This window comes from Notamacropus eugenii, chromosome 3 (genome assembly GCF_028372415.1).
Source record: "Notamacropus eugenii isolate mMacEug1 chromosome 3, mMacEug1.pri_v2, whole genome shotgun sequence".
Lineage (NCBI taxonomy): Eukaryota > Metazoa > Chordata > Mammalia > Diprotodontia > Macropodidae > Notamacropus > Notamacropus eugenii.
The window spans coordinates 397,359,002-397,376,004 of NC_092874.1; the positions used below are offsets into that span (position 1 = coordinate 397,359,002).

The 17,003-nt window shown below is 37.1% G+C and overlaps 1 protein-coding gene across 5 annotated transcripts in view; it reads right to left on the bottom strand.

The window, feature by feature from the left end:
- The window catches only part of LOC140497226 (phospholipid-transporting ATPase ABCA3-like), a 309,351-nt gene that overhangs the window by 102,868 nt on the left and 189,480 nt on the right, over positions 1-17,003 (bottom strand). For all 5 annotated transcript variants that reach the window (XM_072597909.1, XM_072597910.1, XM_072597908.1 and 2 more), the window contains exon 17: positions 11,633-11,731. In XM_072597909.1, the coding sequence (XP_072454010.1) occupies positions 11,633-11,731 (99 nt within the window). The remainder of the gene's footprint in view (positions 1-11,632; positions 11,732-17,003) is intronic.

Genomic DNA, 17,003 nt, shown 5'->3' on the forward strand with positions numbered 1-17,003 from the left:
TCCAACTTCTCCCCATCCCTCCCTCCCCACCCATACCCTTTGGGAAGGCAGGCAATTCAATATAGGCCATATCTGTGTAGTTTTGCAAATGACTTCCATAATAGTTGTGTTGTGTATGACTAACTATATTTCCTTCCATCCTATCCTGACACCCATTTTTTCTGCTCTCTCTTTTGACCCTGTCCCTCCCCAAGAGTGCTGACTTCTAATTGCTCCCTCCTCCCACTGCCATCCCTTCTATCATCCCCCCACCCTGCTGATCCCCTTCTCCCCCACTTTCCTGTATTGTAAGATAGGTTTTCATACCAAAATGAGTGTGCATTTTATTCCTTCCTTTAGCTGAATGTGATGAGAGTAAGCTTCATGTTTTTTCTCTCACCTCTCTTCTTTTTCCCTCCACTGAAAAGTCTTTTATTTGCCTCTTTTATAAGAGATAATTTACCCCATTCCATTTCTCCCTTTCTCCTCCCAATATATTTCTCTCTCACTGCTTAATTTCATTTTTTTAAGATATGATCCCATCCTATTCAATTCACCCTGTGCTCTCTCTCTCTCTCTCTCTCTCTCTCTCTCTCTCTCTCTCTCTCTCTCTCTCTCTCTCTCTCTCTCTCTCTCTCTCTGTGTGTGTGTGTGTGTGTGTGTGTGTGTAATTCCACCAACTACCCAGATACTGAAAAAAGATTCAAGAGTTACAAATATTGTCTTTCCATGTAGGAATGTAAACAGCTCAACTTTAGTAAGTCCCTTATGATTTCTCTTTGCTATTTACCCTTTCATGCTTCTCTTGATTCTTGTGTTTGAAGGTCAAATTTTCTTTTCAGCTCTGGTCTTTTCATCAAGAATGCTTGGAAGTCCTCTATTTCATTGAAAGACAAATTTTTCCCCTGAAGTATTATGCTCAGTTTTGCTGGGTAGGTGATTCTTGGTTTTAGTCCTAGTTCCTTTGACTTCTGGAATATCATATTCCATGCCCTCTGATCCCTTAATGTAGAAGCTGCTAGATCTTGTGTTATCCTGATTGTATTTCCACAATACTTGAATTGTTTCTTTCTAGCTGCTTGAAATATTTTCTCCTTGACCTGGGAACTCTGGAATTTAGCCACAATGTTCCTAGGAGTTTCTCTTTTTGGATCTCTTTCTGGCAGTGATCGGTGGATTCTTTCAATACTTATTTTGCCCTCTGGTTCTAGAATCTCAGGGCAGTTTTCGTTGATAATTTCAGGAAAGATGATGTCTAAGCTCTTTTTTTGATCATGGCTTTCAGGTAGTCCCATAATTTTTAAATTGTCTCTCCTGAATCTATTTTCCAGGTCAGTTGTTTTTCCAATGAGATATTTCACATTATATCCCATTTTTTCATTCTTTTGGTTTTGTTTTTTGATTTCTTGGTTTCTCATAAAGTCATTAACCTCCATCTGTTCCATTCTAATTTTGAAAGAACTATTTTCTTCAGTGAGCTTTTGAACCTCCTTCTCCATTTGGCTAATTCTGCTTTTTAAAGCATTTGTTCTCCTCATTGGCTTTTTGAACCTCTTTTGCCAATTGAGTTAGCCTATTTTTCAAGGTGTTATTTTCTTCAGCATTTTTTTGGGTCTCCTTTAGCACAGTGTTGACCTACTTTTCATGCTTTTCTTGCATCTCTCTCATTTCTCTTCCCAGTTTTTCCTCCAACTCTTTTACTTGATTTTCAAAATCGTTTTTGAGCTCTTCCATGGCCTGAGCCCATTGAACATTTATTTTGGATGTTTGGGATACAGAAGCTTTGACTTTTATGTCTTTCCCTGATGGTAAGCATTGTTCTTCCTTATCTGAAAGGATGGGAGGAGATATCTGTTCATCAAGAAAGTAACCTTCTATGGTCTTATTTTTTTTCCCTTTTTTGGGCATTTTCTCAAACAGTTACTTGACTTTTGGATCCTTTGTCAAGAGTAGGGTATACTCTGGGGATCTGTAAGATATCAGTTCCTCCAAGGTGGCACAATCAAGTGTGTGCTGGTCTGGGCACAGGGATGGATTTTTGTGCCCAGAATCTTAGCAGCCTTTTCTCTCCACAGGCATCTGACCTCCAGTTCTGCCAAGTTAGCACTGGGGGGTGGGATTCAATCAAGCTGCAGGGGCAGGGCCTCCATTCAGGGCGAGACAAAGACCAGCTGCCTCAGGGTGTCTACACAAGGCTGAGGTAAGACTCAGCTCTTCAGTGGCCCCAGGGGTTTTTAGGATACAGCTATGATCTCAGGTTGCTGTAGGGGCTGCCCTGAGAACTCCTACTGCCTGCCTGATGTGAAGGCGCTTCTCCCTTCCTGGCCAGCTGAATAAACCCCATCACTGACCTTTGGTGCCTGTGGGTTGAGGGATTTGTGGACCTTCTGCTGCTGGGACTGGGGATTCCGTGACTGGAGATTCCACCCCTGAGGGCTGTTCATGAGCCCTGTGGCCAAGGCTGGGCTGGGCTCCATGCTCTGAGCTCTGCTCCAGGTCACCCTGGGCTGGAAATCTCCTCCACTCTGTTGTTCTCCACTTCTGTTGCTCCAAAATTTGTTGAGAGTCCCTCTCTATAGGTGTTTTATGGGCTGTGTGTGGGCAGCCTCCATATGTGTGTCTTTCTACTCTGCCATCTTGGCTCCACCCCCTTATTCATACTTTTTTCTAGACATATATGCCCTTTCTGAACTCTTTGGGGTATAGGTTTTATAATGGTGTTTACTTTAGTAACTTTTGGGACATAATTGGAAACTGTTTTCCAAAATGACTATACCAATTCACAGCTTCACCAAGAATGCATCAATATGACTGTTTTTTTCCCAGTCTCTGTTTATCAATTTTTTTTTTTTGTTAACTGTGGCAATATGATGTATGTGGAATGGAATATTGGAGTTGTTTTAATTTATATTTTTCTAATTATAAGTGGCTTGAAGCAATTTTGTCCTACTGACTATAGCTAGCTTGAGTTTCTTTCAATGAGAATTACCTGTTCATATTCTTGGCCCATTCATCAAGTGGGCAATGGCTCTTATAATTTTGAATCACTTTCTTAAATATCAGGAAAATGAGACATTTATCAGAGATATGCTGCATAAATTTCTTCCCTATTTAACTGTTTCTCTTCCAATGGAAATACTCCTTTTTTTTGACAAGAACTGAGGGGAAAACTGGAAAATAATTTAGAAAAAATTGAGTTTATAGTTGGTGCTATATAGCAAAAGAAATTTAAATTGGATATGCAATCTGAATATTAAGGATCACAGCTTTAAAAATCAGAAGAAAATGAGATCAGTTGTTTTTCCCAGTTATAAGTGAAGGAGTATTTTTAAGTACATAAGAAAAATCAGATATCATAAAAGAAACAAGAGAATAATTTTGGGTATATAAAATCAAAAATCTTTGGCACAAATAAAATCAATGAATGCAGAATTAGAAGACAAATAGTAAAGCAGAAAAAATGTTTGCATCAAATATCATGGATAAAAGTTTGATATCCAAAATATACAAGAAGGTGACAAAGAGCCATTCTCCAAAGGACTGGAAGTTGAAGGTTATGAACAATTTCAAAAAGAAAATTACAAACTATAACAATTATGTGAAAACATGCTATAAATCACACATATTAAGAGAAATGCAAATAAAAATAATGCTGATATTTCATCTCACATTACTTAAATTGGTAAGGATGACAAAAATGAGAAGACTGGAGAGGCTATGGGAAGATAGGTAGACTGATACATGAAGTTGTATATATGTGATTTGGTCCAGCTATTTTGATATCAATTTGAAATTATGTGATAAAAATTAACTTTTCATACTCATTGGCCTATAAGCCCATCACCGAGCATATACCCTCAATGAAGCCAAAGACATAAGCTCAGGTTTACTAAACATCTAGTTTTTAACTATAGTCCTCTTTCTAGCAGTAAAGAATTGGAAACAAGACGGGTATCCATTAATTGAGGAATGGCTAAAAATGGCATATGGATATAATGGAATATTATTGGTCATAAAGAAATGATAAATATGAATAGCTCAGAGAAATTTGGAAAGATTTGTATAAGGTGATGAAAAGAGAAATAAAAAGTATTAATATTGCATACTATACAATATATGCAATGCCTACAATAAATGAACCCTGAGTAACAGAAAATCAAATTATTTATTCAGGCCCTGAATAACAGAAAACCTACCACTACTAGGTACCAGAGAACAGATACTGAAACACATAACTCACGCTTCATGGCAAAGAGGTAGGGGACCACTATAGCTATTACTGTATGTACCGTCAAATTCTCTCATTGTGTCATATGTTTTGCTTAACAGATTTCTTTATTACAAGCAAGATTTCAGTTTGGAGGGACTGAGATAGGAAGTAACTACAATGAAAATTAAAAAAAAAACAACCTAAAATGTGTTTTAAAAAGACATAGTTCAATTTAATTCAATGAACTTAAGTCCTTACTATGTGCCAGGACTGTACTAGGGATACAAAAAGAGGCAAAAGATAGTCCCTGCCCTCAAGAAGATTAAAATCTTATGTGTGAGATAACATACAAATTCTTCAAAATGTATTTTTATTTCATTAAATATTTCCCAATTACATGTAAAAAACTCCCTTTTAATATCAGTTTTTAAAAACTATGAGTTTCAAATTGTTTCCTTCCTTCTCCTCCACCACACTTTGTGAAGGCAAGCCATATGATATCAATTTTAAATTTGAAGTAATGAAAAACTTATTTATATGAGCCATGTTGGAAAAGAAAGCACACAAAAAAAACCACAAGAAAAATAAAGTGAAAAAAACATGCTTCAATCTGTAGTGAGACTTCCTCAATTCTCTCTCTGGAAAAGAATAGCATTTTTCATCATGAGTCCTTTGGAATTGTCTTGGATCATTGTCTTGGTCAAAGAAGCGAAGTCTTTCATAGTTAATCATTCCTGCATTTGCTGTTACTATGCACAATATTCACCTGATTCTGCTCACTTTACTTTGCATCAGTTCATATATATGTCACCTCAGGTTTCTCTAATACCATCCTGCTGATCATTTCTTATAACATAATAGTACTGCATCATGATTTTATGCCACAAACTTGTTCAGTCATTCCTCAACTAATAGATAATAAATAGAACTAAATATAATAATAATAATGATGATGATGATAATGATGATAGATAATTCCTTACTTTCCAATTCTTTGACATCACAAGAAGGAGTGCTAAAAACATTTTTGTATAAATATATCCTTTTCTATTTTCTTTGATCTCTTTGGGTATTGCTAGGTCTGCACTGAATGCACAGTTTTCTAGCCCTTTGGGCATAGTTCCCAATTGTTCTCCAGGATAGTTGGATCATTTCAAAAATCCACCAACAGTGCATTAGTGTCCAAATTTTTCCACACTCTCTTCAGAATTGGCATTTTCCTTTTGTGTCATGTTAGTCAATCAGGTAGATGTAAAGTAGTATCTCAGAATTGTTTTAATTTATATTTTTCTAATCACTAATTTGTATTTCTCCAATCTAATGCAGATAATTTTTATTCATGTGATTATAGATAGCTAAGATTTCTTTTTCTATAAACTGCTTGTTCACAACTTTTGACCATTCATCAATTGGAGAATGGCTTGCATTTTTATGAATTTAGCTCAGTTCCCTACATATTTAAGATATAAAGTCTTTATCAAAGAAACTTGCTTTAAAGATTTGCTTTACCCAATTTCCTATTTTTCTTCTAAGTTTTGGCTGCATTAGATTTATTTGTGCAAAGCCTTTTTAATTTAATGTAACCAATTTATCCTTTTTACTTGCTATAATCCTCTCTATGTCTTGTTTGGTCATAAACTCTTCCCTTTTCCATAGATCTGACAAGTACATTTTCCCACGCTCCTCTAATTTACTTATGACATCACCCTTCATGCCTAAATATTTATCCAGTTCCACCTTCTCTTGGTATACTGTGTGAGGTGTTGGTCTATGGCTAGTTTCTACCAAGCTGCTCTCCAGTTTGCCCAACAATTTTTGTCAAACGGAGTTTTTATCCAAAAAGCCTAGACTGTTTACTACTATGTATTGTGTACCTAATTTATTCGACAGATCCACCCTTCTATTTCTTAGCCAGTATGAGATTGTTTTCACAAGCACCATTTTGTAATATAGTTTGAAATCACATATGCTAGGCTGCATTCCTTCCCTTTGTTCTTCATTGATTCCCTTGATATTCTTGATCTTGTGTTCTTCCAGGTGAATTTTGTTATTATTTTTTCTTGCTCTATAAAAGAACTCTTTTGATTGGTATGCCACTGAATAAATAACTAAGGTACATTGTCATTTTTTAAAAAATTGACTCAGTCAAAGCATGAGCAATTGATATTTCTCTAATTGTTTAGATTAGTCTTTATTTGTGTGAAGAGTGTTTTGTAATTGTGTTGATATTGTCCTTGGGTTTGCCTTGGCAGGCAGACTTCCAAATATTTTATATTGTCTACAATTATTTTAAATGGAATTTTTCTATCTCTTGCTGCTGAGCTTTGTTGGTAATACATAGAAATGCTGATGATTTATGTGGGTCTATTTTATAACCTGAAACTTGGCTAAAGTTGTATGTTGTTTCAACCATTTTTTTAGTGGATTCTCTAAAGTTCTCTAAGAATACCATCCTATCTACAAAGATAGATAGTTGTGTTTCTTCATTACCTCTTTTTATTCTTCCAATTTCTTTTTCTTGTCTTACTGCTATAGCTAATACAATTTTGAATAATAGAGGTGATGAAGAGCATCCTTATTTCACCTCTGATTTTACTGGGAAGGTTTCACATTTATTCCTGTTACAAATGCTTGCTCTTATTTTTTTTGACAAATACCACAGAATGTTATATTCCTATCCTTCTGCCTTTTTAACATGGTTGCTATTAGATCTTGTGTGATTCTGACCATAGCTCCATGATATTTGAATGGTTTCTTATTGGTGGCTTGAACTATTTTCTCTTTTCTTGGAAGCTGAGGAATTTGGCTATAATATACCTGGGATTTTTTCATTTTGAGATCTCTTTCAGGTGGTGATTGGTGGATTTATTTTTTTCAATTTCTATTTTAGCCTCTGGTTCTAGGATATCAGAGAAATTTTCCTGGATAATTTCTTGAAATATGATGCCTAGGTTCTTATTTTGATCACATCTTTTGTGGATTTCAATAATTCTTAAATTCTCTCTCCTGGATCTATTTTTCAGGTGGCTTGCTTTTCCAATGAGATATTTCACATTCCTTCTATTTTTTCATTCTTTTGATTTTGTTTTATTGTTTCTTGATGTTTCATGGAGTCATTAGGTTCTACTTCCCAATTCTAATATTTAAAGAATTATTTTATGCAGTGAGTTTTCACACATTTTTTTCTTTTTTCATCTGTCCAAGTCCGTTTTTTAAGGTGCCATTTTCTTCAGCGTTTTTTTGTGTCTCTTTTACCAAGCAGTTGATTCTCTTTTCATAATTTATTCCTTCCCCCAACTTCTTTATATAATTTTTCTTCTACAACTTTTTTTATTTTAAAAATAATTTTTTTAGCTCTTCCAGGAGTTCTTGTTGGGCTTGTGTCCAATTTATATATTTTTTCTTTCAGACTTTGCTTTTAGCTGTTTTGACTTATTTTGTAAGTTTGTGTCTTTATATTTCCTGTCACCATAGTAACCTATAGTGGTCAGGTTCTTTTTTTGCTGTTTGCTTATTTTTACAACCCATTTCTTGACTCTGAATTTATTTTAAAGTTAGGCTCTGTTCTCAGTGGGTGGGGGTAAGATGGAAAGGGGCACTGTCCCAAGCTTCAGGCTTTTTCACATGTCTATTTTCAGACCTAGTTCTAGAAGTCTGAAAGTTTTTTGGAGCTTCAAAGGTGGTGCTATCAGGGGAGAGGGATGGTCATTGTTCTCCTGGTCTGTGCTTTGGGCCCTCCCTTGGAAGGGTCCCTAATCATTGAGGACCACAGTTGATATGGCTCTTCAGGGTCTCTACTCCCTCTTGATCAGAAGTGCTCCTCTTCCTCCTTGAACTATAAATTGGATACGAGTGTAGGCAGTAGAGCTGCTCTAGCCTTGCTATCCGAGTTCAGCACAGAGGTCAGGCCCACTTGCCATTTATGGCTTCAGAGCTCCCAAAGCTGCTAATGCTTCTGTTGTTCCCTCCTCATCCCACCACTGACGTTTCATCTACACCAGCCAGCCTCCATCCCTTTGTCCAATGTCCTAAGTTGTCTTGATCCAGAAGAATGTCTCACTCTGACCTTTTCTTGGCTCTTTCTCTCCAGAATTTGATTTGAAGAATTATTTTAAAATTATGTGGAAGGAAATATTGGGAGAGGTCGACTGAGTGCTTTCTCTACTCTGCCATCTTTGCTCCACTTTGCCCTCCTCCTCATATAGGCAAATATATACAAATAAAACTATATGCAAGATAAATAGGAAGTAATTAGCAGAGAAAAGGCACTGGACTTAATAAAGTTGGAGAAGACTTCCTGTACAAGGTGGAATTTTAGGTTGCAACTTAAAAGAAACCAGAGAAGTCAATAGATAGGGTGGAGAGAAGACAGCATTCCAGAAGGACAGACAGAGAAAATTCCAAAAGCCAAAAGAGGGAGTGTCTTGTTTATGGAATAGCTAGCAGGCCAGTGTCATTGAGTTGAAGAGGATGTGTTGAGAGCAATGTGCAATATGACTGGAAAGGTAGGAGGGGGCTAGGTTATGGAGGACTTAGAATGACAAACAAAGGATTTTGCATTTATTCCTGGAAGTAATAAGAAGTCGTTGGAATTTATTAAGTACAGTAATGACATGATCAGACGTGTTTTAGAAAACTGACTTTAATAGTTGAATGTAGAATGTATTGGAGTATGGAGAGACTGGAAGCAGGTTATTGCAATAGTCCAGGTGTGAGGTAATGAATAACTGCTAAGTTTTGAGCCTGAGGGACTGAGGGGGTGATATTGCCCTCTATAGTAATAGGAAAGGGAGTGGAGTGGGGTGGGATAGTTTAGAAGTAAAGAAAATGAGTTCAGTTTTGGATATGCTGAGTTTAAGATACCAATTGGACAACCAGTTTGAGATATCAGAAAGGCAAACTGCAACATATTCTCTTGAAAGCAATAAGAATGGTGAAGGAATTCAAGAACATTCCATGTGATGATGGATTGAAGGAACTGGGAACATCTTCCCCCTGAAGAAAAGTGAAGGGGAGGCATAATAGTTGTTGTCAAGATAGAAGGTAAACTTAGAAAGGAAGGAACTACAAGCATCAGGTAATCAGGAAAGGCCTCCTATCTGTGGAACCTGAATTGGGTCTTAGGTATATTGTACAAAGAATTGGTTAACTATGAGTTAGACTAGATGACCTAGGCCAGGGGTGGGAGACCTGAAGCCTCAAAGTCACACATGGCCCTCTAGGACCTCAAGTATGATCCTTTGACTGAATCCAAACAGCACAGAACAAATCTCCTTAATAAAAGGAACTATTTTCTGTAAAGTTTGGATTCAGTCAAAGGACTGCACTTGAGGACCTAGAGGGCCACATGTGGCCTTGTGGCTGCAGGTTTCCCACCCCTGGCATAGGAAAGTCTTTTTAAATTTTAAAAACTCTTTATTCTCTGTAATAATAGTTCTTACTGGAGGAAAAAGTGGGGTTGGTGATCTTGCACAGCCCTCCATTACTAAAAACAGTCAAGTGCAAGTCATGTCATCATGGTCTTCTTTGAAAACGAAGGATGAACACAGACAATAAGTAGAGTAACCCAGCTCATCCTCTCCCTTCTACCTTCCTCTCCCCTTCCTTTGGGGCTTTGGGGTTTACTGGCTAGATGTCCTTTCCTTCCTTTGTTCGTTCGTTCGTTCGTTCTTTCGTTCCTTCCTTCATTCCTTCCTTCCTTCCTTCTTTCCTTCCTCCCTCCCTTCCTTCCTTCCTTCCTCCCTCCCTCCCTCCCTCCCTCTCTTCCTTCCTTCCTTCCTTCCTTCCTTCCTTCCTTCCTTCCTTCCTTCCTTCCTTCCTTCCTTCCTTCCTTCCTTCCTTCCTTCCCTCCTTCCTTCCTTCCTTCCTTCCTTCCCTCCTTCCCTTCTCCCTTCCTTCCTTTTCCCAAAACCTTAAACTCAGTGCACTCTGAAGCCCATGGGCTGGACAACAATAGGTCCCTGTCCAAACTCCCCTTAATGGTTGGCTTAGAGTGATTATCACTAGTAACAGTTTCTGTTGATTTAGTTATTTTTTCTTTTGTTCATTAAAAGGGCCATTCCCTGACTACTTCTTAAAGAGACCTATTCACTCAATAGGCATTATCTCCCTCTAAGTGAGTACGTGACAAAGGCCAGCCTAAAAAGGCCAAGGTCTCCCATTGCATCCTAGGCCACCTCCAGTAATCCTGATGAATATCTAGTCACTGGACTGAGATGGCTCAGGAGGAGAAAGTGAGGTTGGTGACCTTGCACAGCCCTCCGTCACAACCAAGTCAAGTGCAAGTCATGTCATCATTTCTCTGACGTCTTGGTCTTCTTCAAAAACAAAGGATGACCAGACAGACAGACAATAGTTCTTACCTGTTGGCCTATACATCTGCTTAATGTGCCATCAATATAATACATAAATTATTTTATTACAGAGAAGGGGAATATCAGGGTAAAAATTATAGACAAATGGTGTAAGTTGCTGGCACATATAAAGCTTTTAGCTTTTACAGTGGTTTTAAATTTCATTTATCAGTTCCAATCAGAATAATGGCTACTTCAGGAAACAAGGTATTTCCTACCTGTTTCTATAGGTACACACTGTTATCCAACAGAACTGAGCCCTGGTGCAGTAACCTCTATGGATTTTGGCTGCCCTTGTACTTAATCCTGCCTTTAGGGTGGTAAAATGGATCGAGTCCCAGGCTTGGAGTCAGAAAGACCTGAGTTCAAATTTGGCTTCAGACACTTACTAGCTTTGTGATACTGGGCAAGTCATAACTCCATTTTCCTCAGTTTCCTCCTCTGTGAAAATGAGCTGGACAAGGAAATGGCAAACCAATCCAGTATCTTTGCCCAGAAAACCCCAAACGGGGTCATAAAGAGTCAAACACAACTGAAATGATAGAACAACAACCACCTTCCTTTCTCCTGCTTATCAGCCTTGCTCTTCTCTAGATCTACTCTCATGAGTTATTTCGGTTGTTAAATATTTCTCAAGTGACTATTCTATTCAGTCCCACATCCCACAATAATCATTTTACTCATTCATTCTGAAGCTTCAGTTTTTCTAAAAGCTAAAGGTTTTTACAGATGTCATTCTTTGTGGTCCTCCTACCCTCAGTAGTATTAGTAACTTTGGGTGGAACAGAACTCACATATATTTCCAAGTCTTGTCTTTTCAAACAAATATCAGTGTAAAATGTTATAATGTAAAATCCAATAACATTTTGATTATTCTGACTCTGGTTAGACTGGTATTTGTTTCCAAACCCACATTTCCCTTCAATCTCTCTTCTCCATTCATAATTGTAGATGACTCTGTGACATGTACTTTTTGATCCAGTTACACTTTGCCAAGACACTCCATCTCTCAGCTGCTGGCTGAGTCCTTATACCTGGAACACTTTCTTCCTCGATCCTGACTACTGGTTTCAGATTGATAATTACTAACCTAAGGAAGACTTCTTCCATAGTTGTGACAGAAGCTCCAAAGCTGGCAATACCCAGATCTTTTTTTCTGTTTTCCAGTTCAGTGAACAAAGCTTCAAACCTAGAAGGCAAAAAGCAGAAAGAGATGCCATTCTAAATAAATTTTTAGCCTTTTATTTTGGGTCCAAAATATATTTCCTCATGAAGGATTAACAATAGTAGGATATAACCAGTTTTCTGATACTCTGTACACTTTAACAAGGCTTTCCTTTAAAACAAAGTTCTACCAGGTCAGGCTGTCTCATTTCCTCATATCTTTCCTCAGCTTTTATATCTGAACCATTCCTACCTCGTGTTTAAGCCCCTGGTCTGAATGCTCATTTGTCTCCATTTCATCTCTGGTCACAATTTTAACTTTCTGGTTGCTTCTTCCTTGTTGAAAAAAAGCTGTCAATCATCTAAAATAGGCAAGTCCAACCTTTTCCTGAAAAACTACCAGAATTGACTGTTGGATTTCCTGCCACTCAATTATCAAACACTTGTTAAGAGTTTACATATCATCAGTCAACCACCCCTAGGGGCAGTCTTCCCTTTTGTCCACTGTGGATTTTTGAGCTGGAACTAAGTTATCAGTAAATGTATGAGGCTTTTATGGCTTATCCATTTACCCCCTAAATTTGGGTTATTTAAATTCTCTATTTCTTTTTCTGCTAATATGGATATTTTATAAATATTCATTCATTTCATTTACTTTAAACAATTTTGTTAGCAGAGTAGCGGGCAAAAGATACAGACTTAAAATGGTATTTAATAACAACATCCTGAGTAGCAAGTAGATCCAAAAATGTAATAGAGGTAATGACTTTGTTAAGGGGTATGATAATATATCAATATTTCTGTGATGAAGCTAAAACAAACCTTAGAGAATACATTATATTTCAGAAAACAAATATTAACATGATAGAGGGTGGAGCCAAGATGGCAGATTAAAGGGAGGGACCCTGGGCTCTTCCCCAAATCCCTCCAAATACCTTTTAAATGACTTTAAACAAATTCTAGAGCAGCAGAACCCACAAAAGACAGAGCAAAACAAATTTCAAGCCCAAGACAACTTGTAAGGTCAGCAGGAAAGGTCTGTTATACCAGGGTGAGAGAGGAGCATAGTCCAGTGAAGGCCAGACCAGCATAGATGGGGCCCCAACAAACTTGAAGCAGGCCTTGGGGCATCTGCATCAGTGGCAGTGGTGGTGGTTTCAAGACCTCTCAGTTCATAAACCCCAAAGATAACTATAGAAGGTCAGCAGGAAAGGTCTGTCACACCTGGGTGAGAGTGGGGTGCAGTCTAGCCCAGGTCATGCCAGCACAGCCCTGGTCACAGCAAATCAGGAGCAGGCCTTGGGAGTGACTGAATCAGTTGTGGCTACTTCCAGAGCTCTCAGCCTACAGATGGTAAGGGGGTGCACCTGGCAAGAAGGAGATTATAGGGGTGTTTATTGCTAGCACTGAGGCAGGGTTTTATTGCTTTGTTCATACTCAGATCCAGGTGACAATCCTGGGTGGCAGTCCCAGGGTGAGAAGTAGAGTGGAGCTTTGGCGGCAGTGGAAACGGTAACCGTCCTCACAGGTTTAGGACAGAAAAGAACACTTGAAATTGCTCATAGATCAGAGCACAGGGCAAGAGAGTAGTAAAAATGTCTCCTTAGATCGTTCTGTCTTGGAAGAACTAAAAACTTACAGGTCCCTAAAGGTATCTCTGAAAACAGCTGCACAAAACTCCTGAAGCTTGGGACAATGCACCTTTCACACTGGAAGCAGAGCCCTACTTTAACAAAGAGTTTAAAAAGTCAAGTAATAGACTGGGAAAAATGAACAAACAGCAGAAAGAAAATTCTGACTATAGAAAGTTATTATGGTGATGAGGAAGATCAAAACACACACCCAGAAGAAGGCAACAGAGTAAAAGTTCTTGCATCCAAAGCCTCCAAGAAAAATATGAATTGGTCTCAGGCCATGGAAGAACTCAAAAAGGATTTTGAAAATCAAGAAAGAGAGGTAGAGGAAAAACTGGAAAGAGAAATGAGAGTGGTACAAGAAAAGCATGAAAGACAAGTCAATAGCTTGGTAAAGGACAAACATACACACACACACACACACACACACACATACACATACACAAAGTACTGAGGGAAAAAAATCATAAAAAACAGACTAGGCCAAATGGTAAGAGAGGTCCAAAAAGCCAATGAGGAGAAGAATGCCTTAAAAAGCAGAACTGGCCAAATGGAAAAGAAAGTCCAGAAGCTTACTCAAGAAAACAATTCCTTAAAAATTAGAATGGAGCAGAATACTATTGTGTAACAAGAAATGATGAAAAGACAGACTTCAGAAAAACCTGGAAAGACTTATATGAACTGATGCTGAGTGAAGTGAGCACAGCCAGGAGAACATTATACATGGTAACAGCTATAGTGTGAGAGGAGTATTTTTGATAGACTTAGCCCTTCACAGAAATTCAAGGATCTAAAACATTTCCAAAGTACTTATGATGCAAAATGCCATACACATCCAGAGAAAGAACTATGGATTTGGAATGCAGAATGAAGCAGAATATTTTCTCTTGTGTTATGTTTCATTTGTTTGAGTTTTTCTCATGGTTTCTCCATGGTTTTAATTTTTCTATGCAACATGACTAATGTGAAAATTTGCTTAATAGGAATCCATGTATAGAACCCATATAAGATTGAATGCTATCTTGGGGAGGAAAGGTGGAGGAAGGGAGAGAAAATTTGGAACTTATGGAAGTGATTGTTGAAAACTGAAAACAAATAAAATAATAAATTTGGAAAAAAATCTAGAATGGAGTAAATGGAAGTCAATGACTTTATGAAAAATCAAAAAACAATAAAACAAAACTAAAAGAATGAAAAAATAGAAGACAATGTGAAATATCTCAGCGGAAAAACAACTGACCTGGAAAACAGATGCATAAGAGATAATTTCAAAATTGTTGGACTACCTGAAAGTCATGATAAAAAAAGAGCCTAGATGTCATCTTTCAAGAAATTACAAAGGAAAACTGCCCCTATATTCTAGAACCAGAGGGTAAAATAGAAATTGAAAGAAACCACTAATCACCCACCACAAGAAAGAGATCCCCAAATGAAAACTCCCAGGAGTATTATAGCCAAATTCCAGAATTTCAGATCAAGGAGAAAATATTGCAAGCAGTCAGAAAGAAACAATTTAAGTACCCTGGAATCACAGTCACGATAACACAAGATTTAGCAGTTCTTACCTTAAAGTAATGGAGGGCTTGGAACATGTTCCAGAGAGCAAAAGAATCCCCTACCTAGCAAAAATGAATATAATTCTTCAGGGAAAAAATGGATATTTGATGAGTTAGAGTACTTTCAAGCATTCTTGATGGGAAAACCAGAGCTGAATAGGAAATCTGACTTTCAAATACAAGACACAAGAGAAGCACAAAAAGGTAAACAAGAAAGGGGCTTAATATGGTTACACTGTTTACATCCTACATGAGAAGATGATATGTGTAACTCATAAGACCTTTCTCATTATTAGAGTAGTTAGTAGGAGTATATATATATAGACAGAGGGCACAGGTGTGAGTTGTATGTGAAGGGAAGATACCTAAAAATAAAATTAAGGGGTAAGAGAAGAAAGAATTAGAAAAGAAGGGGATAGGTGGAATGGGGTAAATTATCTCACCTAAAAGACCCAAAAAACTTTTGCAGTGGAAGGGAAGAAGAGGAATGTTAGGGAAAATGAATGGACCTAACTCAATCAGAATTGATTCAAAGAGGGAATAATGTACACACTCAATTGGGTATGCAGATCTGCCTTACCCTACAGTAAAATAGTACTGTAATAAGAGAAGAGGTGGGGTGGGATAGAAGGAAGGACAGATTAGGGGAGGAGTAGTCAGAAGCAAACAGTTTTGAGGAGGGACAGGGTGAAAGGAGAGAGAGAATAGAATAGAAGGGAGGAATAGGATGGAGGGAAATGTAGTTATCAATAATAACTGAAAAAATTTTACAACAAATTTCTCTGATAATACTGATAAAGCCCTCATTTCTCAAACATATAGAGAATTGAGTCAAATTAATGCAAATAACAGGCATTTCTCAATTGATAAATGATGAAAAGATATGATCAGTTTTCAGATGAAAGTTATCTATAGCCATATGAAAAACACTCTAATTCACTATTGATTGGAGAAATGCAAATTAAAATAATCCTGAGATACTACCTCATACCTATTAGATTGGCTAATAGGACAGAAAAGGCAAATGACATATGTTGGAGGGGATGTAGGAAAAATGAGACATGAATTCATTGTTGGTGCAGTTGTGAACTGATTCAACCATTCTTCAGAGCAATTTGGAACTATGCTCATAGGGCTATAAAGCCATGCATACCCTTTGACCTAGCAATACCACTACTAAGTCTGTATCCTAAAAGAGATAAAAGGAAAATGATCTATATGTACAAAAGTATTTATAGCAGTTCTTTTCTGGGGGCAAAGAATTAGAAATTGAGGGGATGCTTATCAATTGGGGAATGACTGAATAGGTAGTTGTATGTGATTATGATGGAATACTATTGTACTGTAAGAAATGAAGAGCAGGATCATCTCAGAAAAACCTGGAAAGACTTGCATGAGCTGATGCAAAACAGCAATATTGTAAGATGATCAGCTGCGAATGACTCAGCTTTTCTCAGCAATGCAGTGATTCAAGATGACTCTGAAAGACTTATGATAAAAAGTGCTGTCCATTCCCACAGAAAGAACTGATGGTGTCTGAATACAGACTGAAGTATACTTCCTTTTTCATTTTCTTTATTTTTCTTGAATTTTTTTCTATGTTTTACTTCACAATATAACTACAATGGATGTGTTTAAAAAAAACACAGAGCAATATAGAAAAAAAGGAGAAATAGAGGAAGCAATTAAACAAAAATCCAAGTAGAAAAAAATGAGTGACCAAACTTAACATAAGAATAAAGGACAAAGTCGAGAATATGAAGATAAATAATAGAAAAGATAAACAACATTAAAAACTAATTCTTTGAAATTTTTGGAAGTGATGTGAGAGAAAGTGCTACTAATATAAGGGAATAGAGATGTGACATTATTTGGGGTAAATTTCACAAGTGTCAGAAGATGAAAAGATAGGAAAAGTAAAATTATAACAACAGAGAAGAAATAAAAAAAATGAACAGATCTACTATAGACAATTATTTGCTATCAAAACTTGGAATTTAGAGAAAATGAAGAATTATCTAAGAGAGATTCAAAATATCCAGATTTGAAAATGTCCTAGAGATTTTAAAGAACACACTTTAAAAAATGAAATTAAACTAACCATAAA